The 26,056-nt window shown below is 58.9% G+C and overlaps 1 protein-coding gene across 3 annotated transcripts; it reads right to left on the bottom strand.

The window, feature by feature from the left end:
- Positions 1–2,415: 2,415 nt before the first annotated feature.
- On the bottom strand, positions 2,416–11,956 carry TLE5 (TLE family member 5, transcriptional modulator). Of its 3 annotated transcripts, none has more exons than XM_040592187.1 (7): positions 11,812–11,956; positions 11,304–11,401; positions 9,867–9,930; positions 7,406–7,450; positions 5,784–5,846; positions 4,281–4,355; positions 2,416–3,628 (listed from the first exon to the last, which is right to left on the bottom strand). In XM_040592187.1, exons 1-7 carry the CDS (start codon positions 11,836–11,838, stop codon positions 3,410–3,412), a joined length of 591 nt encoding a protein of 196 aa, XP_040448121.1. In that variant the 5' UTR covers positions 11,839–11,956; the 3' UTR covers positions 2,416–3,409. The 3 variants fall into 3 exon arrangements, with proteins under 3 accessions (XP_040448121.1, XP_040448122.1, XP_040448120.1); XM_040592188.1 differs by having other exon boundaries at positions 2,416–3,631; positions 11,304–11,380; positions 11,812–11,955; XM_040592186.1 differs by having other exon boundaries at positions 2,416–3,631; positions 11,812–11,954.
- Between the last annotated feature and the right edge of the window lie 14,100 nt (positions 11,957–26,056).

The following is a 26,056-nucleotide window of genomic DNA, read 5'->3' as shown; positions in this document are numbered from 1 at the left end:
CCTCAGGAATGGGTCATCGGGAGAAGCAGGAGTGGTGTGCTCAGCACCTGCTGGGAGGTGTGGGGGATTCGGAGACCCCCAAAGCTCTGTCTTTGTACTTGACAGTGGGTTAATGTCCCGCAGGGAGCAACGAGAGATCCACAGCCCAGTCCGCAGTGGCTCCCTGGCCCCAGCCTAACGGCAGCCAAGGATGCTCAGCCAGCAGCCTCGTGGTTTGTTCGACCCCCTTGCCCACCCAACCGAGGCTGCTAATTAGCTCTAACAACAGGGACGTCTGTTCCTCTGAAATCACCAGCCTGAAAACACCTCAGACCAATTTCTCCTCAACCCTCCTCCCTTGCACATCCATCAGGAATAACATCCACTTACGGTGCTCCCTACCCGCAGGCTGAGTTTGAACCAGTGACCTTGAGGTGAAAGCGCTTGAAGACCCCCAGCCCCCACCGCCGCAGCCAGGCGCTCCCGGCAGGGTCTGCGGCAGCACTTACAGAGCAGAGATGGTTTTAGCAACCGTCGCATCTCAGCAGCCCCAGCCTGAAGCTGTGTTGGCCTTTCCCACCAGAAACCTGCTTGCTCAGTGTCAGCGAGGCCGAGACCCCAGGTCATGCTGCAGGCACCAGCGGTGTTTCAGCCACCTCCTGACCGGGAGCCCCTGCACGGTGCCGGAGCAGGCATCGGAGCTGGGTGCCTGGTGCTCAGGTTGCCCAGGGTGCTGAGGCCAGGCCAGCCTCTGCCCCACAGCAGCAGCTCTGCCCTCGCCATGGGCTCTGTGCCCTGGCTCTGCCCCTGTGGTGGCTTCCCAGAGCACTGGCTGCACTGGGAGCATCTGGCCCTGCACAGGGCACCTGGTTTGGCAGGGGCCAGGGTTGAGACCCCCAGGCAGCCCTGCAGAGTCCCAGCCAGCAGCCGGAGGTCAGAGACCACCACCAGAGCTGTGGTCCTCTGCAGACCCCCCCAGTCCCTTGCAAGCCTGTGCTGGGAGCCCTGCCCCAGCCACCCCGGCTCATGTGCAGATAACGGCAGCATTGTCAAGCCCTCGCATTGTCTGCAGGTTCTGTAACCCATCCAAAGCTGGTGGTACCAGGCCTGGCTGGCACTCCCGGGATGGTGGGACATGAGACCAAGCTGCGTGCCAGCCCCTCCATCCCCTCGCTGCTGGGGATGCTGCTGAGGATGCTGCTGGGGATGCTGCTGGCTGCCCCACGCCAGAAGGAACCTGCCAGGAGCCGCGAGGCAGGGGCCAAGCGGGGATGCAGCTCCCCCGGCTGCACATGCAGCACCTGGCACCTTCCTCAAGTCTCTCCCACCCTGGACCCGCTACAGCAGACGTGGCCCCAGCCCAAAGTGGGTCTGGAGCCAGAGCTGGTCCCAGGCCTGAGCTGGTTCAGAGAAACCCATCCCATCCCACCCTTGGATGCTCGCCAGCACCGGCAGGACAGAGGCACAGCGGCCAGTGCTCCCCTTTGGGCTTTCACCAGGGCCCCTAGTTGTGCCACCACAGTCCTCCGACCTTGATGGGCAGCTGCAGGCACGGAGATCCCCTGCAACACAGCTGCCTTCCTGAGGGAAGGAAATTTCCCCACTCCAGCTGGCCTGGGAGATACAGAGGGGAAGATGTTATCAGGGCAGAGCAGGCTCTGAAGCCAGAGGACAGCGCTAATTATCGAGAGCCAATTCCATTACAGCAATCTCAGCCCCAGGGCAGCACAGGCCAGATTTTTCAGAGGGGCTGAGCGCCACAGAAACGGCTTATCCTCTGCCCCCACAGGAAAATGAATTATGCACATGTGGAAGAGCCCGGCAGCACCCACAGGGACCATCCCTGTGTGCCACCAAATGCCACCCCGCTCGGGCTCCAGCAGGGAGCCGATAGCCATTGGTGGCACTTTGCTCCAGACCTCCTGGGTTTTCATCTGCAGAGCTCCCTCGTCCCTTTGCCAGTGCCCACTTTCATCTCGCTCTCTGGTTTATTTTGGCCATGCCTTGGTTCCGGCAGACTCCAGCCAGAGCTCCGGTGTGGGCACCCAGCTTTTCAGGGATGCCTGTGGGATGCCTGGCATCCCGGCGTGGGCAGCAGATAGTCCTCACGCTGCCAGCAGCCACAGAAGGTGAGAGCAGGAGAGAAGCCAGAACCAGGGGTATCAACATTAACCCCCCTCCTCCTGCCTCCCAGAGAGGAGGGGACCCCAGGAAGGGCAGACCCAGGACACACTCACTGGGAGGAGGGAGGGCAGCTCTCCCACAGCCAGCAGGGAGCCATGCCAGTACATGGGGAAACTGAGGCAGGGCCCAAATGTTAGCTAGCAAAGCTACCCCTTCTCCCCCACCAGTTGCCCTATCTGACAGGCAGGAGAGGGAGGGAAGTAGTTTAAAGTCATCCCAAAGGTGGCGAGAAAGCAGGCAGCAAGTCACGGCTTTAATCAACCTTCTTATTTCTTTATTTGAAAGGCACAGCTTGTACGTCCTTGATACAGCATTTTCAGTTCCTCTTATTATAGGTCAAGTGATTAAACACAAAAAGCAAAACAAGATCTTTCTAAAGGACTATATACAAACACCAGATTATTATTTAATTTTATTCTTTTTTTTTTGTTCCATTTTTGTTTTTTTAGAAGACACGCTAGCGCACGGAGATAAGAACAGAGAAAGCTGCTGTATCCTCTACACAGGGGCAGGGGCGCAGGGATGGGGAGGACCAAGAGAGGCTCTCGGTTTGCCTGCCCCCCTGCCCAGCTGCCCGAGCCCCCCGAAGCCCCGGCGCCGGAGCATGTCGTACTGCCGCGGTGCCGCAGGACTGGTACAGAACAGATACATGCAGAACAGCAAGGTGCCGGCCTGGTATTAGTGCAGGAGGGGCGCGGGGAGGACAGAGCCAGGGCCAGGGCGATGCAATGAGATCAAGAGCGCACGGGGAGGGAGGACGAGATGGTTTCAGGGCAGGGATCCCAGCAGGGAGTTGTGCAGAAACTGTTAGGATCACGGGGCATCTTTAAATACCAAAGGGGGGAGCGGCAGGCGGAGGGAGCCACATGGCACCGAGGAGCTGGGACAGCCGGGGGGCAAGTGGCCCCAGAGCAGCCCAAGCCAGCTCTGGCTTGGCTCTCTGATGGAGCGGGAGCGGGGACAGGGAAGCCAGGCTGGGCACAGGGAGAGCACGATCGGCCACACGGGCACTGCTATGGCGCTTGCATTGCTGCGGAGCAGCCCGGCCGCAGGGATGGCGGTGGGGGCATCCCCCAGACGCTGCTACCCGTGGGAAAAGGCCTGGCAAGCTGCCACCAAACACAAGCCTCTGCGATTCTGCTGCGCAGCAACTAGAGAGAGATACTGCATCTTGCATTAACCCGCCCCCCCCCCGCCCCCCCCCCCCCCTTCCCGACAGTCCCCTCCCCCCGGCCCCCCATTCACTCTAATCTGATTTCTCCCCGTCGTCATCTTGGTGGGCATCCCCATCATGGCCATTCTTGTCCTCCTTGGAGAGGTGAGCCTGAGAGCCCAAGGCTGAGAGCGAAAGCAGCCCGGTGCCGGCACTGACAGCGGGGAGGGATGGGGGCTGGAGACCCACCGGGAGCGGAGTCAGAGGCAGAGCGAGGGCTTGGAGCTGCGACAGCTGGTGAGCTTGAAGCTGCTGCTGTAGAGAACGATGGACAGACAGGAACACAGGAGAGGGATATTGTCATTTTGAGGGCACTTGGACCCCAACCCAAGGGTCTGGCTTGCCCAGCCTGTGCCAGCAGCCAAGCTTAAACCAGGGACTTCAGGGTCCCGGAGAGCACTACGGCCTTGGCGAGCAGCAGGGGAGGGAAAAAGGGGGGAGGGGGGAAGAGATTCCAGAGTCCTTGGGCTGCAACAGCCTCAAGAGAAGACTCAACAGCACGTCCCCAGCACAACACACAGCCCCTAGCCCACAGGACATCTGGCCTCAGACTCTTGCATGCTCCAAGGATGCGGTTAAAGCCCTCCCGACCTTGACCAAGAACAGATGGTGTTTTCATGTCAAGAGGCTGCTGCTGTTACTGCTCAAACCCAAAGCTCCTCTCCCTGCACCCTGCTGGGACAGAGCAGGAATCTGTACCCCCCTGCAAACCCCTGCTCACATCGTAACAAATCTGGACAAAGCCAGCCTCACCCCAGCAGGGCTGCAGCCCTGCACACGGAGCAGCCTGCTCCCAGCACGGGGGGCACGTCCCCAGTCACGGCTCCCCTGCCCAGCTCTGTCTCAAAGGCCAAAGGCATGGATTCCACTCCCTCCAAACCCAAACTAAATATGCATCACGTACACGGATGATGGAGTTCAGTTCTGGCGCTGTAACCTGCTTGGCTCGTTCAATGGCTCCCAGGACTTGCTGCTGATGCTGGTGCGGAGAGAACAGAGGAAATCAGGGTCATTTCCAGTATCACAGGGATGGAGATTAGAGACCCGGCCCTGCTGGGTCCCACAGGCCTGCTGAGGTGGCAGGGCACAGGCAGGTTGGTTAACCCCACAGCTGCGGACACCTGCACATGCTTCATTTGTGACCAGGACCTTACCCCACCAAGGCTCACAGCAGCGAGGAGCAAAGAAAGAGGCACACTTGTCCCATTCCAGTTCCTCACCGCAGGGTTAAGCGGGTCCCCTCTCATTCCCATCCTTGTCCTGCTCTGCACAGGGCGCGGTGAAGGGCTCCAAGGCGGATCTGAGAAGCCCAGAAGGGCTCCAAGGTGGGCAGTGCCCCTCACCTGCCTCCCCTCTCCCACCCAGACCCCCTAACAAACAAAACAAGCCCTGAAACCAGAAGCTCTTGGGAAGCTCCTGGCTCCTTGGGACACATCCCAGGTCCCAACTGCGGCTGCTGGAAGACGTTGCTGTGGAAGAGCCCAGCACAGCTGCTCCGAACACAGGCAGGAAAACCAGCTGTATCGTGTACTTTAAAAAGTAAAAGGACAACTGTACTCGCTCCTCTGAGGGCACAAGGTCTCCGAACACCAGGCCTGTCCACTGCACCTTAGCAAGTGGATTTTTCTTTCCGTCTTGGCAGCAGGACAAGGTTGGGGAGGGGGAAGGGATTGCATAAAGATGCAGGAGGTTTAGTTGTGGCTTTGTTATTAGGCAGCTCTGATCTGATCAGCAAGACACTTTGTTTTCCCTGAGAACAGGTGGGTGGGAAAAACACAGCCCGTCCCCTGACCCCACAGCTAACCCAAACTGGGAACCACCACCTCCATCCCACAGCTAGTCCTGACCAAAACCCAGCCACGACGACAGTCTCTGCAGGACTGTGTGGGGAGATGGACAGATACGGCACTAGAGGTGCTTCATCTTCCTCCTGCCTCAGGCAGCAGCTCCCAAGCCCTCCCAATTAATTTCTCTGGGGAGTGGGAGGAGTCCATCAGTTGCATTAATTAACGAGGCAGAGGAACCAGATCTCAAGGAGGAGCCATATGGAGGTTTTTGTTTTTTTTTTTTTTTTTTAAACACCCTCCTCCCCAGTTAGCCCCCCAGAGCTCCCACTGCCCATGCAGAAGTGGCCAACAGCTCAGGGATCCCAGGAAGGGCAGGGCAGAGCCCACCTTTGCCCCCAGCCCCCAGCAAAGGGGACAGATGGACACACCAGCCACAGCCCCCAGTGAAGGGGACAGATGGACACACCAGCCACCACAGAGTGCCCCACGGGCTTCTCGAACCAAACCTGTCTGGAAGGGCTCACCCCCGCAGCAGGCGCAGGCTGGGGCATGGAGCTGCCCATCCGGGGGGCCGCAGTGCCACCGCTCCCCCCTCCCCCAGCCCCAAGCCAGGGACTTACCTCTTGTGAAAGGTAGGGTAGAACCTGTGCACAAATCCCATTTAGCCTCTTGACTATTTCAGCCTAGAAGGTGGGGAGAACGGAGAGGAAAGGCATCAGGCAGCTCAGGACTGCCCCCCCCAGCACCGCCTGCCCCCCCCCCCTCCCCCCAGCACAGGCTGCTCCCCCTTGCCCCTCCCCAGGCAGGGCCCAAGCCCCCACATAGCCCAAAGAAAACACACTCCCCCCAGCAAGCTGCTGCAGTGCTGGGGGTGTGTGGGGGTGTCACCTTACCTGCAAGGCCCCTCCTGACAGTTACATGGATCAATGCTGCTGAAAAGGGCAAGTTTCCACTATTCTCTTCCCTCTCCAGGACTCTGGTACTCATTTAATAAATTGGAAGCAACCAGAGAGGAAGCTTATTACAGACCCAGGTGGGGATGTGTTGAATGACACCTGTCACGCGGACAGTGCTGCCTCGAGACCCCTGCTCTGCCCCGGACACCAGCTCAGCCTCCCCCTCCCCAAAGGGAGCAGCCCCGGTGCAGACCAAGGGCTAACCAGGGAGACCACAGGGACTTGGCAGCTTCTTCACTAGCCTTATACAAGCAGGTGGCAAATTTTGGGGCGTTAAATGCTTTCCTCCTGGGTAAGAGTAAAGCTACCAGCTTTCTGCAAGTTACTTTCCAATGGAATCAAAAGAAATACAGAGCCAAAGGGTTTAGAGACACTGAAAGCAGCCGAGGGGGCCCTGCCAGCACCACAGGGGAGCGGACCAGGCTGGGAGACCGTTCACAGGACAGCAGGAAGGATTTGTGGCTCAGATCCTTTACCAAGATGCAGGTTTTCCCGGGGAAGCCGGTTTTGTGGGCTTACCAACGAGGGCGACGGGATTTGGGGCATCGAGTGCCTTTGTGGGGAGCAGAACCGTGCTAAGAGGCTTATAACTGAGCCACGCCACACAGGTGACTTTGTGACTGGAAGCTGAAGCCAGACAGAGTCGGGCTCAAAGGAGGTTCATGTTGTTAACAGCACAGGTAATTAGCCACTGGGGATAATTAACAACTTAACCACCAGCGAGGGTAATGAAGAAACTTATCCAGGCTACAGCACAGTCTCCATCACAAGGAGGCTTTCTTAGGGGGGTCTGCCGTCATCTTACCTAATCGCAGCCCAGAAGTGCTCTCGGGCCAGCTGCAGCAAGAGCCTGGGGGGAGCCAGAGGAGTTTTCCATGTCGGGGTGATCACAAGCCCTCCCAGGCACCGGGGAAGGCGGCAGGGCCAGGAGCCCACCCGAGGCCTGGGAGGAGGGTGGGAGGGACCGGGGGTCTTCTTCTGCCCTCCACCCTGGTTTTGTCTGCTGACCACCCCTGAGCTGCAGCTCCAGACCCTGCCTGCACTGTCTTGTCTGGCGCTGAAATACCTGCTCAGGCCCTGGGGAGAACTGGAGCGTGTCCACAGCCCAGCACCGCAATCCTGAGAGGAGGGGGGGGGGGTCCCTGCATTTCAAATGCAGCTCTGACATTTTACAGGCTCATGGCATTTCTAGTTCCTGAAATACCACTGAAGTGACAGAGGGCAAAGCACGGCAGGCAACCCACCCTCCCTAGGAATTAGAGCACTTGGAAACGCCTTCCCCCTACCTGTTTGTGCATTTCAATATTCAGCCCATAGGACATCTCGTAATACTGCAGAGCGGGAGAGAAAAGAACAAAAGAAACTGTAAGTCAAGTCTTCACCGGGTAAAGCAGGTCCAAATACAGCAGTGCTGGAGCTGCTGCTTTCCTAGCAAGGTCTTCTACAAAGGCTGGGCAAGGATGGAAGGAGAGAAGAGGCCAGGCCTAGGAAACAAAACCAGCAGGAGGCAAACACAGACAAGAGACCCCCGCCGGGTCTAAGGCAGAAGCACTGAGCCCCGGCACCCCCTGCCCACCCTGCTCCAGCCTCATGCTGTTGCAGACGGAGACCTGGGAGCGACTGAGCGATGCTGCTTCAAACCTGGAAGAACGCTCGGGCCTCCAAAGAATTTCATATCCACAGCCAAAAAGAGAGGCAGACTGACTCTGCAAGCTTTGTCTGGCCAACGTCCTAAAGCCCACATGGCTGCTTCAGCAGCAAATGGTAGAGATCACAACTGGGCTTCATCTGGCAAGTAACATCCAGCTGCACACAACTCCAGCTGTTTGGGAAGAAGTTATGTGGAAAAAACCCACCGAAATCCCACAAAAAAACCCACCCAGAAAACCCCTGCACAGCAGCAACAGGCAGCTACAGAGCAATCTATTGGCAGGAAAAGCTAATTCCTGACCCCTGGAAGAAGCTGCTTTAAGGCTGATGTTTGAGAGTTTAGAAATCTCCTCTTGCAGCTCACAGGCTGCAATCGTGATTCTTCCAAAGGGAAAGAAAAATCCATGCCCGTGCTCATTTAAATTCAAGGAGAAGATCACTGGCATTTTGGTACCAACGCCACAAGTTCAAGAAGCACCCAGCTTGGTATTGGCATGATCTCAGTCTGCTCTAACACCGCTGCTGGCTCTTGAGGCTTCTTTGCATTCTGAAGACTGAGCAGGAAGCAGGAGCCCGACCCCCAAGCTGCTAATTGTGACTTATTCAGAAATCAGAGCAGCTGTAGCAGCTTTGCACATTCACAGAAACCCTCCTCTTTGCTTCCCATGACTCGCTATGGTGGGGAGCGACAGCAGCTCTGCACGACTCCAGCTCAGCCACGCAGATGAGGCAGGAGCTGCTGTGCCTGCAAAGCCTCGAGTGCCGCACAACAAGCGATAGCCCTTCCCCTCTGCCGCCGACCCGCTGATGGCAACGTGAATCAATTCTGGTGACTGTCAGCATTAAGCAGGGGGGGGGAGGAAAAAAATAAATATCTCTATCTCAGCCACACCTGGAGATGAGCGTCTTCATGCCGGCTGCAAGGCCAGGAAGCAGTCATTTATCAGTGAGAATGGGGCACACTTCTCCATTAATATAGAAGGAAAGCTGTGACCTCTTCTCCTTGTCCCCAGCCCCAAGCACGTCTCGCTCCCTACAGCCCTGGAGCCTGGACACACAGGCAGTGCAGGAGGATGGAGGGGCCAGCCCCCTTATTTCTGGTTTATAAAGTCCTAACTCTGCTCTGAAGAGCTGCCGTATTCATTTCTGCATCTTATCGCTTCCTCCCAGGGCAGGTGCAGCAGCTGGCAAGCCGGCACCAGCTCATCTTCATGGACATTATCACAACCGCCCGTTAACTCCTTGATAGGAAAGGGACAGGTCACAGCCCTGCCTGGCATCCCTCCCGTCTGCCACCAGGGCTCTTCCACTTGTGGGAAGACAGAGGTGTTACCTGGCAGGCAAACTGTCCCCCTGCCTACAAAACCATGGCTGTTTCCCCGGCAGATTTTTCTAAATTTAGAGTTACGGCTAAGTCTGCTGCCCGTGCATGGCACGACGTCTTGTGCCTTCACCAGGCGCTGCCCAGGGATTCACACACTTTGTGCTGGGACACACACGCTCCGGCGAGACACGCTAGCGCTCAGCACCGTGGCTCCGCAAGGCTGCCGGGCTCACAAGAAGGGGCAGAGGGTTTAGCTCTCACACAGCAGCCAGTTTCTGCTTCCAACTCCCACCAGGCTTGTGGGATCCCCCAGCTTCAGGACTTAGAGCACCGCTTTGTCTTTCAGCAGGCACGACTCTTCCAGAGCCCCCAGACACCTGCACACCAGCACCTTGCAGCTCCTTCTCGGGTGAGTAAGAGCTGTTGCTTCCCTCGGGGCACAGCGAGTAAGGTCAGGCAGGCAGCCAGCAGCAGGAGCAAGGACCCCATCACCACCCATCATGCCGTCAGCCACTGGGCCCATCAGTGCTCCACGCACAAAAATTTTGTGTTACTTCCCCACATTTCAACAACCCACTGCATGCAGGCAACACAAAAATACAGGAGAGCCAGCCCCGTTTTCAGAAGAGGTGATGCCAGCCCTGCCTAAAGACCTGCTGCTGCCCCGGGCGAAGGCTCTCTGCCAGGCAAAACCCAGGCACAGGCACCTGCTCGCCGCTGCAGTCCCCACCGACGCCACCCACGCACCCTCGGCTGCCGGGGCTGGTCCTTACCATGACGTAGTGACGCTGCATCTCCGATTTCTCACTGGCTAGTTTGTCACATTCCAACTTCAAGCTGAAAAGCCAGAAAACAGTAAGAAAACCACAAACAGGAGGTGAGAGAGTTGATCGCCACAGAGCAGCTGCTTCCTGCACGGGCCCCATCCTGGCCAGGCTGCCGTCTCGGACGCCACCATCCAGGCTCCTGGGCCACGCTGCACTGGCACGGCGGCAACTGTGGCAGAGCCAGCGGCGAAGGTGGGAGCAGGAGTCCCACCAACACACGTTGGGGCACGAGGCTACTCGCCAGCTGGACACCAAACTCCCCCGGGGAAATCCTTTCGGTGGGCAGCAGAAAGCTGGGCAGAAGCAGAGGTGGCTGCCCAGGGAGGCATTTGCTTTTCCTCAACTGATGGCTGGCAGCTGAAGACAGCTTCTAGCACGGGCAAAAAGATGCTCCAAAACAACTTCAAAACCAAAAGCATTTCGGGATGGTGGGGGGGTAGGCCCAAGTGCAGCACATCCCTGCAGAAGAAAGGATTTTTTTTCTCTCCCCTAGGTTCTTCACACCCTTCAGAGAAAGTGCCGCTGCTCCCAGTGTTTTATGAGACTCCAGCTCACCAGCCGAGCAACTGCAGCCAGCATGTGCTGCGGTTTTATGTTTCAAACAAGAAACAGCTTCACCTACACAAAACCTGCTTCTTCTCCAGCAGATGAAGTCCGAGGGGGTGGAGTGGGGTGGGGGGATAGCCTCCCCTCCAGCGGGCACGGCTCTGGGGCTCCCCTACGCCCTTGCCAGCAGTGCCCAGAGACATGGGGACACCAGGAAAATGGCCATTTCTCAGCAGCTTCGCCGCCTGCTCCTGCCAGAAGGACCGTGCCACAGGCCTGCAGCCCAGCAGAGCCTGGGCCAGGGGGAAGGCGGCCGGGGAAGCCACGGCACCCGGTGCCAAGGCACAGCCAGCACCCCATGGCTCATGGCACCGGGCATCACCCCGCCCGTCGAACCCAAGAGCTCACGTTTATTTCGGCTACTGGCACACACAAAGCAACAGATCATCAGCGGCCAGCTCTCGGGTCAGCGGCGTTTCCACAACCCCCCCGCAAGAACAGCGGAAGCTTTTGGATTTAAGCGCTCCCTGCAGCATTTGCCGGCCAGGAATGGCAGCCAGCGAGGAGAACCGAGGGAGGACTCCCGGTGGGAGGCCTGGCAAGCCCCGGCAGGGCCCTGGCCGCGGGGCGTGCGGGGGAAGGACCTGGGGGCTCCCCTCGACGGCACGGTTGACCCCCGGCCCTGCGCCCCCCGAAGGTGACCCAAGCGGGGGACCCGTGTCCCCCTCGGTGCTCCCGCCGGTCCGCGCAGCCAAGCAGCGATGCGGGAAGAACCGGGGCGATCCCGGCGCCGCCGTGCAGCGCCCGCGGGGCAGCGCCGGGCCCAGCGGCACGTACCTGTGGTACTGGGCCTGCAGGAGCTGGAACTCGTCCTTGATGCGGTCGCAGGAGTCGGAGGTCGTGAACTTCAGCTGCTGCGGCAGGTGAGAGGAGCCCTTGAACAACAGGAGACAGCGCTGGGCGCCGGGGCAGGCGGCCGGCCCGCCCCGTCCCGTCCCGCCGCCCGGCTCAGCCCCGGCAGCGGCGCCCCCGGGGCCCGGCGCGCTCAGGCCCGGGACGCGCCCAAGGTCACCCGCGGGGCCGCCGCCGCCCGGGCCCTTCCCCGGGCGCTGCCTCCGGCCCCGGCTGTGGCGGCCCCGCCGGCGCCGTGCCCGACCGCGGGGGAGCGGCCTCTCCCCTCCCCCCCGCCCCTCTCGCTGCCGGCGGCGGGTGGCGCTCGGTCACCTCGGCCCCGCCACAGGGAGCCCGGGCGGCCCCCGCCGCCCGCCCCCCCCCCCGGTGCCCGGCCCCGCCCCGCGGCCCCGCCGCCGCCGCCGCCGCCGCCCCGGCCCCGGCCGCGCCGTACCGAGTGCCGGCTTTGTGGAAACATCATGTCAGGCTGCGGCTCGGCCCCCCGCACGCAGCGGCCCGCTGCTGCCGCCGCCCGCCCCCGCGCCCACCGCGGCTCCCCGCGCCGCCGCCGCCTTTGTCCGCGCCGGGCCCGGCCGCCGCGGCCGCCCCGCCCCGGCCGCGCCGCTCGCCCCGCGCCGCTCCCGCCGCCCCGCCGCCGGCGCCTATTGTCTAATGGCGGCTGCGGCTCCGGCTCCGTCCTGCGGCTGCTCGGCACCACCTGCCGCCGCCGCCTCCCCGGGCCGGGCGGGCCCACGGCCGCCCCCGCCCCCGCCGGTCCCCGCCCCCGCCGCGCGGCCCCGCCGGCCGTGGGCCCCGGCCCGGCCCGGGCTGGCTGCGGGCTGTGGGCTGCGGGTCCCGGCCCGGGCTGGATGCGGGCAGGGGGCTGCGGGCTGGGGGTCCTGGCCCGGGCTGGCTGCGGGCCGGGGGCTGCGGGTGGTGGGCTGGGGGCCGTTGGTCCCGGTACTGTGGGCTGGGGGCTACGGGCCGGGGGTCCTGGCCCTGGCCTGGCATGGGGGCTGTGTCTCCAGGCCCAGCCCGGGCTGGCGGTGGGTGGGGGGCTGGGGGCTGCGGGCGGTGGGCTGGGGGCTATTGGTCCCTGTCCATGCTGGCTGGGGGCTGTGGGATGGGGGCTGGGGGCCGTGGCTCCCAGTAGTGTGGGCTGGGGGCTATAGGCTGGGGGTCATGGCCCTGGCCTCGTGTGGGGGCTGTGTCCCCGGGCCCGGCCTGGGCTGGCTGCAGGCGGTGGGCTGGTTGCGGGCAGTGGGCTGGGGGCTGCGGGTCCCAGCCAGGGCTGGCTGGGGGCTGCGGGACAGGTGCTGGGGGCTGTGGTTCCCAGTAGTGTGGGCTGGGGGCTACGGGCCGGGGGTCCTGGCCCTGGCCTGGCATGGGGGCTGTGTCCCCACGGGCTGGCTGGGGGCTGGGGGCTGCGAGTGGCATGGGAGCCAAACGGGGGTCCTGGGCTGGGTCTGGTGCAGCCGCTCGGCTCCACCTGGTCCACTGCCAGGCATGGTGGTCCCGAGGCCATCCTGGGCCTTTCCCCACTGGTGCCCCCTCCCCACTGGTGCCCCCTCCCTGCACCCCCTCCCCATGCCCCAGCTCCCCCGGGGCGGCAGCCTGTGGGGCCTCGCTCCCCGTTCCCTTGCACCGATGCTGGGCAGGAGCCCAGGTCACAGCTGCCTGTGGTGAGGGTGCGGGGGGCACGGGCAGCCCCATGGGGGCCTGGTGGGGCTTGCCAGGCAGAGCCAGGCCCCCGCAGCGGGATGGCTGGGCCAGGTCAGGCGTTGTGCCCGTTGCAGCTCTCGCCTGCCCCGGGCTGATAATTCTCGTGGCTCCTGGCATTGTGTCTTTCTGGCATGGTGTTGGAGGGAAGGGGAAGCTTCGCTCTTAACGAAGCCGCTGCTCCAGCTTCTTACAGGTTCTTAAACCCGTTGTGAGACCACAGGATCCAAACCGTGCTGGCGATGCTGGGAACAGGTTCGCGATGCTTTGGTGCTGTCTTTGCTGAGTGTGAGGCAACAGCAAGGAGTTCACCAGCACCGGGCCCCAGCAAGCCTCCCATCTCCAAACAATGGAAAATTCTGCTCTGGATGCAAACTTTGGTCCTAAACCTGCTGCCTGAGGAGCAGATCCCGCGGATCGTGTCCTGGGGGGATCGATGGCATCCCCATGGAGAGCAGGGAGGTGGGGAATTTAGCCACAGACTTTATTGCTGGAAGGACTTTGTTACCATGGGGCCTCTTGCAAGCCACACACAGACGTGCCCGAACTGAGGCAGGATCAGGCCCTTGGAAGCCAGCCGGAGAATAACAGGCAGGAATATGGTTGGCGTGTGTGAGCACACAGGGAGCTTTCATCAATTTCAGATGCTGCTCTGCGTCTGTCTTTAAAAATCAGTACATTTTCTGATTAAAAATAAAACCCCGCACGTCATGACTCCAGCAATGCGGGCTGGGCTGTTGTGGTATTTATTTTTAAAGAGAACAATATAGCAGCTGAGTTATTGTGACACCTCCTGCATATTGTGCAGTAGCTTTTTCACTTCGACATCTCCGTATTAGTGAAAACTGTGACAGCTTCATGCCAAGGATTATTAATAGTGCAGGCAGGCTTTATGTCCCTGCAGAATAAGGACTGGAAAACAGGGTAGACGGTCTCCTCACATCTGAGCAGCATCCTGGTCCCCTTTTTACATGCAGAGACACTGAGCCACCCTTGGGCTTTGTATGAGGGCAGTGAGATGCAGTTTGTAACGGGTGTACGGGAGACCCGAGCAGGTCACTGCTGTCCCCTTGCAAAGCGGAGCCCTGCCACTCTGCCTGCAATGGGAGGCACCGGGACAAGTCTGGAGCATCTTGTGTTCCCTGCCAGGCTTGTCACCTTGCTGCCATGGCGGGGGAAGGAAGGGACAATGGGTTGCAGAAGGGTTTGTCCCTCAGCTACGTGATGATTCAGGTATGTGATGCCTGGATTGAGAGCTTTACCATCCCTGGCCCCCAGCACAGAACAGACTGGCCTTGCAGGTAATAGTCCCCACTCCATTATGGGAATTAGGTATCTATTAGAGATGATGATGTTAAGTGCAGAAGAAATGTGCAGAATGCAAATGCTATGCTTTGAATCACATGTTCAAAATTGGGGGCTGTGGCTCTCTCCTGCGCTCTGCAGCGTTGGTGCGGGTGCAGGGGCTGGACCGTGAACCTGTGTGTGTGGCCACTGACGTGATTCTGGGCTGGGCCAGCTCTCCCCAGGGGGGGCACCCAGAGCTGGGGACCCTCTTGCACGGCTGCTGCCTGCAGGGTTTGCACTGTTCAGGCTGCTCCTGCTTCATTTGCAGATGGGCTCCCGTGTTGTTCCTGAGAAGTTACTTCTTTTAGTTGAAAAAACCCTTTGAGCCTATGTGTGAGGCAGGAGGCTGAACATTTGGAAGAACAGCTTACATGTGCTCCTGCGGCAGCGAGAGACCACAATGCCAACCACCCCATGCAACACGTGCAGGCGCCTAAGAAGTGCCCCTGAATGCACACAGATTGTTCTCCCATTTTACAGGCTTTCACCTGTGGAGCGGTTGCAGTCTGCTAGTGTTTTCCCACCCGGGATATTGCAGGAGTTGGTCTTAATGCAGGGCAGGACAAACTTTGAGATGACATCTCCAGAGGATGTCTTGCCTTATCCAGCCCCTCAGGTAAGACAGGAGGACGGCTGGGGCCAAAGGCGCATTCTTTACCTGGCGGTGGCCGCCTTTTAGCACAGCTATGTCTGTGAGATGCTCAGGAATAGCTGTCTGCCTGCCAAGCCAGGCAGCATCTCCGCTCTCCTTTTCCAGCTCTCCCCTTCATTGCTGATCTAGATATTACAATTTCTCCTTTAGCTTGAATGATTTTTTTTTTCCAGTTGAGAGAAAGCAGCAAAGTTGCCAAGTAGCAACCTGAAATAACAGGTACTCCTAGTGATGGTACTGCCAAAGCTGTGAAGCCTTTTTCCTTCCTACAAACAGGACCAGGCTCTTCCTGTGGTTGATGGACTTTTTTAAACAACAATAATTACAAGAGCGGACCAAGCTTCCCAGAAGATGATGCAGAGGCACTCTTCCCAGGCCCTGGGCTGCCAGCATGAAGCTCCCCTGGGCTCAGCAGCACACACCCTCCACGGCTCTGCCACGCGGTGCCCCAGCTCAGACCCCCACCTCTGGAAAGGGCTCGTGATGCCTCCCCGAGACCTGGGTTGGGGGAACAGCCAGGCAGGCGCCCTGGCAGCTGGCTGGCATCTTTGGCCCCAGGTGGGCTCCCCAGCCATAGGGGCAACAGGAATGTGCACCTCTAGTCTTTCCTTGTCACAGTGGAAGCACAGGAGCCCTGCTCAGGCTGCCCTGTGCTGCCTTCCCCTCTCTTTGCGGCAGCTTGCAGTTGCTCCCTTCCAAGTGGGAAATGAAATGTTCCTTTATTGGCTTTTATGTTGGCCACAAAATGTTCCATTTTATCTTTTTTTCCCCCCCCCTCTCCTTACTTTCTTCCAGGAAACGCACTAATTTATGGTCTAATCTTGGCAAATCCTGATCCAGGGGAACACAAATTTGCTTGTGCCTAGTAAATGACTCTTTAATGGGCCTGTCTCCAGCCAGGCGATGTATCTGCATCTGAAGAAAGGAGAATTATAACCTTACCTAAGCAGTGGGTCTGCATGTGTCAGCAGGGGGGAGTGTGGCCTGGGCACGGTAGCAAAACAGTGCATGGAGGAGCCTTAAACACACCCTGGTAAAAGTTGGGGGGGGGGGGGGGGATTCCCACAGCCCACCTCAGCCCTGGCTCAGGAAACGCGGGTTTTGGGGAGCTCTGACTGAGGGTGTAGGAGCTCTCCAAGCAAACCGACGTTTGCCTGCTGCGTGGCTGTTTTGTGGCAATGTTGGAAAGCTGCAGGTGAAGCAGATGGACCCGCCGCTCCCCAAACACCTCGGCCCAGAGCAAGGGCATGCCAGGCTCTCACTGGGGCTGGGCTGGGAGTCGGGGCTGGGCTGAGCTCGCAGGTGGGTGTCCAGGGAGCATGTCTGCTCCTAGGGCAGCCGGGCTATCCTTGGAAGCGGCCAGAGGGTAGCCGGGGACTTGGCTGCTGACATGGACAGCTTGGTCAAGGGCCTGACACTGCCTGCTGGCTTGGTGTGGGAGGCTGGCTGAGAGGGTCTCTGGGATGGGGCGACCAGGACGTGGGGGTTGGAGGAGCTGCTTCCACCTCTCCCGTGGCACCCTGCTCGCCGTCAGCCCTCCGGGTGCCGTGCCTGCCTTTAGCATCGCAGTCAGGCACAGCAGCACGCATGCTGATCTCGTGGCGCAGGCTGATCTCACGGCATCTGCCCCAAGCCATGCGCCCTTGGGTTGGACCACACCGTGTCCCCTGAGCTTTGCCTTTCGCTGTGTCCTGAGCTTGACCAAGCCTGTGGGCTCACCTGGCTGGAGAGCTGGCGCGGGACTGGACCTCTTCCCTGCCTTCATGTTGATCTCCAGCCTGGAGGGGGGATTCTGCCGCTGCTGCCGCTTCCCACGACGTGCACGCCTGTCTAGGGACATCCTCATCCTCGTGTCTAGGGACATCCTCATCCTCGCTTGCCAGGTCACCTGGCCACTGTCGCTGGAGCCTGGTTACCAGAGGACCCCTGGAGTTTATATTTAGCATTGCTAATGGGGCAATAAGCTGTCCCAGTCCCCTGCCCCAGTAGGAAGGGTTCGTACAGGGATGTCCTAATGAGACCAGCGCAAGCTCCTATCATTCCTAAAAGGAGCAGTCTAACAAAGCTGCCAAAAATAAATCTGTTTAATGAAGAGCCTTTGTAAATTATTCAGATGTTATATCCCACTCCAGCACTGGTTCAAGGAGAGAGGCTGTGCAGAGACTTTCTTCTCTGAAGCTCTGGACACAAGGTGAAAGTCATGCTGTCATTGCAATGGAAATGTAGGCTCTAAGATCCTGCTTTTACCCTGAGAATACTGTCTCTTTTACCTGGAATTAAAAAAGAAGAAAAATTAAAAAGGCACAGCAGCAATTCAGGCCCTGAGACTAGGAAGGTTTTTTTCTTCCCCCCCGGCCCCCCGCTGCCCGCCTCAGGACCACTCTCGAGTCCCAGCACCGAAGGCTGACCGCATACAGGAGTGTTTTGTGGCATCGAGTCTGAGAAACTCGGGCTTCCCTGGGCACTGCATGCCTCAGCACGGCGTGGCCAGGACCTTACTGGCAGTGGCATGGTTAGGCAGCAGCTTCTCCTTCGCTTCTCAGCTGTGGTTTGAATGCTGTGGTCTCTTCCCAGTAGAAACAGAGCTGAGACCCACCAAACTCATTAAACTTCAGCTGCCATCGCTAGAGTAGCTGCTAACAAATCCTGGTCCCTCCCCAGGATGTAAAGCGTGGCTTCGCAGAGTGCGATTCCCCCCCCCCCGCCACCCTGTATTCAGACATCTGTGAGGCATTTTACAAGGCACAGTGGTTGGCACCTTGTGGTCTGTTAGTCACAGCCTGCCCCGTGCCACGTTGCTGGTGCTCACAGGCTTCTCCCCTTCCACCCTCCCAGTTCTCCCAGCTCATCCTCGCCCAGCCCTGCAGCTTGGCTGGGGCTGGAGCTGGGCAAAGGAGCCGCCTGCTTCTGCTTGCCAGCCGCCCCGCCAGGCACGTGCCCAACCTTAATGGCTTGTGCACGGTGGCAAAACTCTTGTGCAAAGTTTCCCCCCGACTTTCATGGGGGACCACGTGGTTGCCAGTGCTTTAAAGCTGCAGGGGTTAATTCCATGTTTTGCTTCAGCCTCTCAAGACTGCATTTAGGTTTCTCTTTCTGTGGTTCCTTGAACCCTGCCATCAGCAGGGGCTGTGTGTGGGAAGGGGCAGCATCCCTTGGGGCACAAGGAGGGGTGCTAGGGGCAAGGGAGGTGTTCTCACGGGCATGTCTTGGCCAGGATCCCTTGGGTGGTTGCCTGCATGCCATTCCCACACATCCCCTGATGCAGCCCTGCTGCCCCAGAGCAAAGGTCACTTTCTTCCCTCTCCACACTCTGCTGTGATGGGCTGCACACATAGCCTCATTGCCTGCAACACAGGCCAGGCCCCTGCGGGGACGTCAGGGGCCTGCAGGACCCCAGCAGCATCCCTGAGGGCCAGAGCAGAGGCTGGAAGGGGGCTGGCATTTGGGCAACAGGTTCCCACACTGCTGAGCTGTCTGACAGGCTCTCACTGCCCCTGCTCCTTCCCTCTCCCAGAAGTCACTGCCATGCAGCAGCTCAGATGTGATGCAGCTGCTCGGACATGATGCAGCAGCTTGGACGTGATGCAGTGGCTTGGACGTGATGCAGTGGCTTGGATGTGATGCGGCGACTTGGACGTGGTGCAGCAGCTTGGACATGATGCAGCCACTCAGGCGTGATGAGCAGCTTGGACATGATGCAGCGACTTGGATGTGATGCAGTGGGTTGGATGTGAATGCAGCGGCTCAGACATGGTACAGTGGCTCAGACGTGAATGAGTGGCTCGGACATGGTGCAGCAGCTTGAACATGATGCAGTGGCTTGGATGTGGTGCAGTGGCACAGAAGTGATGCAGCGGCTTAGATGTGATGCAGTGCCTTGGACATGGTGCAGTGGCTGGGATGTGATGCAGCAGCTTGGATGTGGTGCAGTGGCTTGGACATGATGCAGTGGCTCGGACGTGGTGCAGCGGCTCAGACGTGATGCAGCAGCTCGGATGTGGTGCAGTGGCTCGGACGTGATGCAGTGGCTCGGATGTGATGCAGTGGCTCGGATGTATTGCAGTGGCTTGGACGTGATGCAGTGGCTTAGACATGATGCAGTGGCTCGGAAAGTGATGCAGCAGCTCGGACATGGTGCAATGGCTTGGACATGATGCAGTGGCTCAGACATGATGTAGTGGCTCGGACGTGGTGCAGCGGCTCGGACGTGGTGCAGCAGCTTGGACGTGGTGCAGTGGCTCGGACGTGGTGCAGTGGCTTGGATGTGGTGCAGCGGCTTGGACGTGATGCAGCGCCTCGGACGTGATGCAGTGGCTCAGATGTGACGCAGTGCCTCGGACGTGGTGCAGCGGCTTGGACGTGGTGCAGCGTGGTGGCTGCCTATGGGAAGGAGCGCTCACGGCTGCCTGGCTTTGAGCACTCACAGCTTGGGTGGAGGCAAATCTCACAGCTGAGGGCCCCAGGACCAGGCTGTCGTGCGGCACTAACGCAGTCCCCCCTGTACCACCCACCCACCCACCCAGCTCCCTGCCCGGCCAGCGCCAGCGTTGCCCCGGGGGGCAAGAACGGGGTGGTCATGGTGCCAGGCATGGCGGGAGGCTGGGTGCCGGGCCGCTGCTCCCCGCCACATCCAGGCCAGCTCCTGTGGGACCTGAGGCCACGCTGTCCCTTATCACCCCTCTTATCACAGGGATTATTGGCTTTTTATATTAAACTTTCTCCAGATAGCATAATGCAATCTACCAGACGCCTGGCGAGGGCTTGGCAGGCCCAGGAGTGATTTATAAGCAATCTATCTCTGCCTCTGCGGTCTCTTTTGCATACGAGCTGTTTCCTCCTCTCCCTCACCACCCCCCGACCCCCCCCCCCCCCCGCGCCGCTGTTGGCAGCTCTGCAAACCTCCCTGCTGCAGTGGAGGGCTGGAGCAAGCAGTGGGGCTGCCCCATGGAGAATGGCCCCCCACCCCCCGCCACAGCCATCGGCCACCCTGACACCTCCTAGGCTGCGGGCACAGGGTCTCCGGACCCCGCCACATCCAGGCGGGTGGCCCCGGGGCAGGGGACAGCAGTGCCGTGGCCACAGGGCCAGGTGGCTGAAGCCCACCGGGTGCAGCCGTGTCCCCTGGCACGTGACCCCCTTGTCCACTATCGCATTTCTCATGTCTTCCTTTGGAAGGGCTGCTGCTGGCCTCTGTCAGGGAGCCTCGGAGTCACCGTGGCCTCTACCAGGGAGCTATGGAGCCACAGCCACAGCCTCCACCGAGGAGCCACAGAGCCACAGCCGTGGCCTCCATCAGGGAGCCATGGAGCCACAGCCGTGGCCTCCGTCAGGGAGCCATGGATCCACAGCCGTGGCCTCCACCGAGAAGCCACAGAGCCACAGCTGTGGCCTTCGTCAGGGAACTATGGAGCCACAGCCACGGCCTCCGTCAGGGAACTATGGAGCCACAGCCGTGGCCTGGTCCTGCCCTCTGCAGACACCCACAGCCTGCTCTGCTCTGTCAGGCGGGGGGCTGGCCGCAGCAGCACCCCCCAGCACCCCTCCATTCCTGCTGCTGGCTTAAGCTGCCCTGGGAATTGCCGTCAGGGTGCAGTGCTTGGGCAGCAAACACAAGGCAGGCTCCCGATGGAGGTGCTGATGCTGTCTCTGGACTCCGGAGCCGGGCTGGTTCCCGCAGTTGGTAGCACTGCTGAGCTCAGCCTGGAGTGCAGGGCCCCGGTGCAACAGCTGCTCTGGCCGCAGCATCCCTTGTTGGATTTCCCTGCTCATCGCCCAGTTCCCCCCAGCAAACCAGAGCCCTGTGCCTGGCAGAGGGGCCAGAGCTGGAGCTCAGCACCCAGGGCCGGTGCTGGCTCCCAAAGGTGCTCATCTGGCCCATGTCAATGGCAGTGACCCAGGGCCGGGGTCCTGCACAGGGTGGGCTCACAGGGAGGTGAGGAAGACCCACAGCAGCGTGGCACTGCTCGCCCCATGAATGCAGCCTTGGCAGTGCACGCAGCAGATGCTGTCCTGCAGCGTTGTCCCTGGCCCCAGCACCATCCCCTGGGACACCCCAGTGCTCCTGGTGGGATGCAGCAAGGTCCCAGCAGCTCAGCTCCCACACGGGGCACCAGACAAAGCACTTGCTTAGCACCACATACCCATTTTACTGTGCTCTTTGCCTTGGGAAACAGTCTTGCTGCTTGCCCTTGGAGGAAAAAATTACCCCCAGCCCGAATTCCCCACCTATACCAAGGAGAAAAATGAGAAACGGCCCCATGGATGTGCATAGGTTGGGAAGGACAGGGACGGCCTGTGGGCAGAAAGGGGCTTTCTCCAGGGAAGAGCCTTGGTCCCCACAGGCTTTTTACAGCTGGTGAAACATTTCCACCCTCTTTGATCCCATTTTATCAGTGACTTGGAATAGCTGGGTTCCATTCCTCGTGGTGACTGCCCCTCCCTGCTTCTGCTGTGGCTTGTGCTTTTGCTGCTAGGGGTAATTATCACCCTTTTTACCAGCCAAAGTGCAAGGAACAGTTCACACTCCTTGCAGGATGCAGGAAAGGGATTTTGCAGCTGAGGCGTGATGAGGAAATACATGGCAAGGATGCCCGAGACCAGGGCTAGGACAGCATCAAGCTCCCGAGGGCTCAGCTCCGGGTGGTGTTTCTGAGACAGTTAGTGGGAGATAAACAGGAGGTTTGAAGCTATAACACGGCCAGGAGGTGCAGGGGGATCCACTGACCCTTTCGACCCTGAACAGGCTCCTGGGCCCATTAGTTTCATGACGCAGCATTTGAACCCCGCTGCCTATGAAACAGACTGATCCTGACGGTGGAAGTGATCAGCGGGGGCTGGAACGGGCCAGAGGGGGGCTTCCAGCCCAGGCTGTTGTGTGTCATGGACATGGCAAGGACTCTTACCTCTCTCCTTCTCTGTTTCCTTTGCCGGACAAAGGGAGTAACGAGATACCAATTTTAAGGTCAAAGGGATCATCCAAGCTTTCCTCCTGCCTGATGTGAGGCGGATAATCTCTCCAGAGGACCCCGCATCACATTCCTCTCACCTCTGTGCAGGATTGGTGCTCTCATCTACTGCATGGGAGCTCCATCAAATGAATATTTGCAGCAATTTCTGAGATTTGCACAGGGAAGACAGATTACTACACCCTTAAGTGTCTTCCTGTACACAGCTAGTTTAGCAGCGCTGCATTCCAGGTGGGAAGAACATTTCTTCCTGACCTCAATTTATGACAAAACACTGAAGCATGAGGCTGGATTGATTGCACAAGGAGATTGTGTCTTAGTAACCCCTGTGAATGCTGCAGCAGCTGTGCTAATTCATCATTCCTTTATTTATGAAATCTATGTGCAGGTTGAGTGCAATTAAATGATGTGCTTTGGGATCCTAGGGGATGAAAGGATCATGGTAAATGTGGGTTTGTTATCCTGATTTACCGTGCACCAAGCCCACCTACAACAGCCATGACAAACCGGATGCAAAACATAAGGTTTAAAAAACTGTAATCCCGCAATTGCTGTCACAGGCTGCGCTCAGCAGCGTGTTTGATCTGGGTGCCTTTCCCCCTCTTTTCAGAGGACTCACATCTCTGTGTGGCATCTTCCTGTGACCGGCAATTGAATAGCTTGTAAAAATAATTTTGGGGCGGGCTAAAAACATTTGACACTTGCTCTGCAGTAAGAACCCTTGCCAGGCTCAGGCTTTAGGAAGAGATTTCATGCACCTTGCAGGTACTTAGGAAATACCTCGTGTCCTCCTGGGCAGCGCTTACAGACTGGGACCTGCAGCACGGGGAAGGAGCTGATGGGGAGGGAGTCCCAGCTTATGCAAAGTTGGTGCTACTACTGTGATTTTACTGTAGAAAGGTGCTTTCACGTATCAAATGATACATTGCTTTCCTTTTCCTTACTGTAAGAGCTGAACTGGCGTAGGGTGGGAACTGCTGACGATGCACTGGCCGGGAGGGGGTTAAAGAGTGGCAGGGGCCCGATCTTGACCTGAAACACCTGGGTCAGGAGGGGTTGAAGGGGTGCAGCTGGCTGGAGGTGGGCTGGTGGCATCCCTGTGGGCCTGTGGCTTGCTGGTGCCCTCCTGTGGGTGGTGAGGCTGGCATGGGCACCCTGTGCAGTGTGCAGGGCTAGTGGGCCTGCAATGAGGTAGTCACATGCCCAGGGCTAGAAGCGGTGCTGGAGGGAGCAGGGTAAGGCAGTTGCAGGGTGCTGCAGGCAAAGGGCTGTGCTCAGGATGAGGTGCTGTGAGATGAGCCTAGCGGGGACCTGTTGGTGTGGGCTGAGCTCAGCCAGTTTGCCCTGGGCTCTTGGTGGGCACCACTGGGCCACCCTCTGGCTGCAGGTCCCGCTGACTCCTTCCCTGCTGGAAAACGTGCCCTGGTCTCTGTTCATCCTTGGCTTCTGCTTCTCTGTGATGCTCTGCCTCTGTCCTCCTTGGATCAGAAAGCCCTCTCAGCGCCAGAGTTGTGCTCTCAGGAGTGACAGTTCTGGCACGACCTCAGAACGTGCCACTGATGCACAAACGGGTCCTCGGCATCACGGCCGTGATGCAAAACCCCTGATGTTCTCGAATGCAGCCTGGCTGCTGTGGCCTGCCCCAGCGAGCACTGGGCACGCCGCTCCATCCCGGAGGAGCCTGCATCTCAGCTCAAGGGAGCGATGGCAGGGAGCCTGGGGAGGGAGGGATGCCCTTGCCTCCCCATGTGCTCCGAATGCCGTTACAGGTTAAGCAGGGAGGGTGTTTGACACAGCAACATCGTGCTGCTTCATCCTGCCCAAAGGGAAGGGCTGAACGCTGGAGCAACTCCTGTCCCCTGACAGTGGGAACGTGCTGTTGCACCTTCAAGGACTGGGGCAGCTCCCAGGGTGCTGGCAAGGGATGGGGGTGAAGGGCAGACAGGCCAACGAGGAATTGGGGTGGATGGCAAAAGCAGGCAGAGGGGAAGCCCAAGGAGCAGTGATGAACCTCTGCAAGGAGGGGGGAACTCAGGGTGGGAGTCATAGGCCCGGTGATTACAGCTGGGGAGGGAACGGGCTTGTTTTTTTTTTAAAAAAAACTTATTCTCGGCCAGGAACTGAAATGGTGTAGGTGACCCTGTAACCTCAAAGCCTGCAGGTTATGGTCAGTGGGGCTCTAGGTTGGATGGAAAGCGTGCTCTGGCCCTTCATTGTGAGCTCACTTTAAAACCATAGAAATCAGAGATAGCTCAAGTCTCTTCCCCAGCACCTGGGCAGGAGTTGTTTCACCTTGTTTTGTTCCTGAAGCACCTGTGCGCACCAGGAATTCAACCCTCCCTGCAGAGTCCTCCCCAGGTGGTTTGGTGGCTGGTCTGCCTGGCCCTGGGGACCAAGCAGGCTGGTGCCCCAGCTTTGCTGCATGCATCAGGGATGCTCCCAGGGCTGCTACAATCCCTTCTCCTTGTTCTGTTTCAGAGACTACTTCAGTGATCCCAGTGGTCCTGGCCACTCGTTAGTGCTGATGAGAACTCAGGGTAGTGTCTAATTGATGCCACCCCTTCTGAAGTCGGTGTGAGGGGAATGCTGCTGCTGCAGGTGTAGGCAGGAAGGCTTGAAAGGGATGAAAACAGAGGGGAGCAGGTGTGAGGCTACAGAAACACTTGGGAAGGGCTTTCAAGTGTGTTCGTGATTATTTTTTTTTTAAATGGAAAATGGTGAGCAGCATGAAGCCCAGATCAAAGAGGGGAGTGTGGCATCCTGTCCTGTTCCTCCCACCACCCAGCTTTAACCAGAGCCTTACATCCTAGCACAGGGCCCAGTGGGCAGCAGAGCTCTGCTGTGCAATTCAGAAGGTATTTTTGCCTCTCAGACCTGCAGCGTGAGGCTGGAGGCGGCTTGTTGCACTGCTCTGGCTGCCTGGATGCTGGGTCTGTGGAAGGGGTGAGCTGCACTGGCTCTGGAGGGCTGTGGGCAGAGCATGGGGCTGGCTGGGGTACCCCGGTCCCTAGTCCCTGCCAGTACCCACAGAGCGGCAGGTGATGCCTGACCCAGGGGAAACGGTCCTGGGCTGACTGAGATGCAGTTGGTCCAATTTGATTCCCACACACACCTCCGGCTGCTGCTGGACCCCTTTTCTGGATGGGCTGGGGGTGCACAGGGGTGGGGAGAGAAGGAGCTTTGCTGCTGAGCTGACCCCAAAACCAGACGCCTGCAGCAAACATGGGTGCCTGGTGGGCTGCTCCTGGCAAAGACTTTGTGACAGTAACACACCAGTTGTCTTCACTTTCTGTTGCTCATCTCCCTCAGACCATCTCTCTGCTTTCTCCTCCTCCCTGGTGATGTTCCCTGCTTTGTTTCGATCTTGTGGCATACCCTGAGCCATTCACCTTTCCTTCAGGCTACTAGGAGACAGCAACCAGGCCCTGCTTGTCACCCTCCTGCGCTCCCATCCTGCTCCTCAGAAAGGGTTAGCCATCGCTCACCAGACACCTCCAAACCTGGGAAATTAGATTCTACTTCAGCTCTGTGGGATTATCTGTTCCTGGAGAGAGACTGAGAAGTGAAGCTCCACGCTGCATTCTTCCAACAGCTAAAAGGTATAAAATGTTGACTGGCAGTGGGGCACTTCCAGTCAGCAAAGTGTCACCCCAAAGTTGTTGGGGGAATCTATAACCCTGTGCCACCTCTGCTGCTGCAAGCTCATTCAGGAGGTGAATTGTAGTAACTGGTTCTTTCCAACAGCTGAAGGAAATGGTTGTTCAACTTACAAAATAATTGCAAAGCAGAAGATGTAATCATGGTCCTGATTCAGCAAAGTATGTGGCTGAAAGGGGCATGTGCTTGGCTTCTGGAACATCCCCGTGTGTATGCGTGCAGCTGAACTGAGGATCCTGTGTTCAGAGCACCTGGCTTCTGCATTAAGATGGGATCAGTTCTCACTGTATGGTTGCAAGTGGCTTTTTCCCTCAATTAAATTGTTCCAGCAGCTGCAGCAAAATGCAGCTGGGCTGTCC

The sequence above is a fragment of the Falco naumanni genome, chromosome 4 (genome assembly GCF_017639655.2).
Source record: "Falco naumanni isolate bFalNau1 chromosome 4, bFalNau1.pat, whole genome shotgun sequence".
Classification (NCBI taxonomy): domain Eukaryota; kingdom Metazoa; phylum Chordata; class Aves; order Falconiformes; family Falconidae; genus Falco; species Falco naumanni.
Note: the sequence above shows the minus strand (reverse complement) of the source record. Positions and strands in the feature narration are given on the sequence as shown.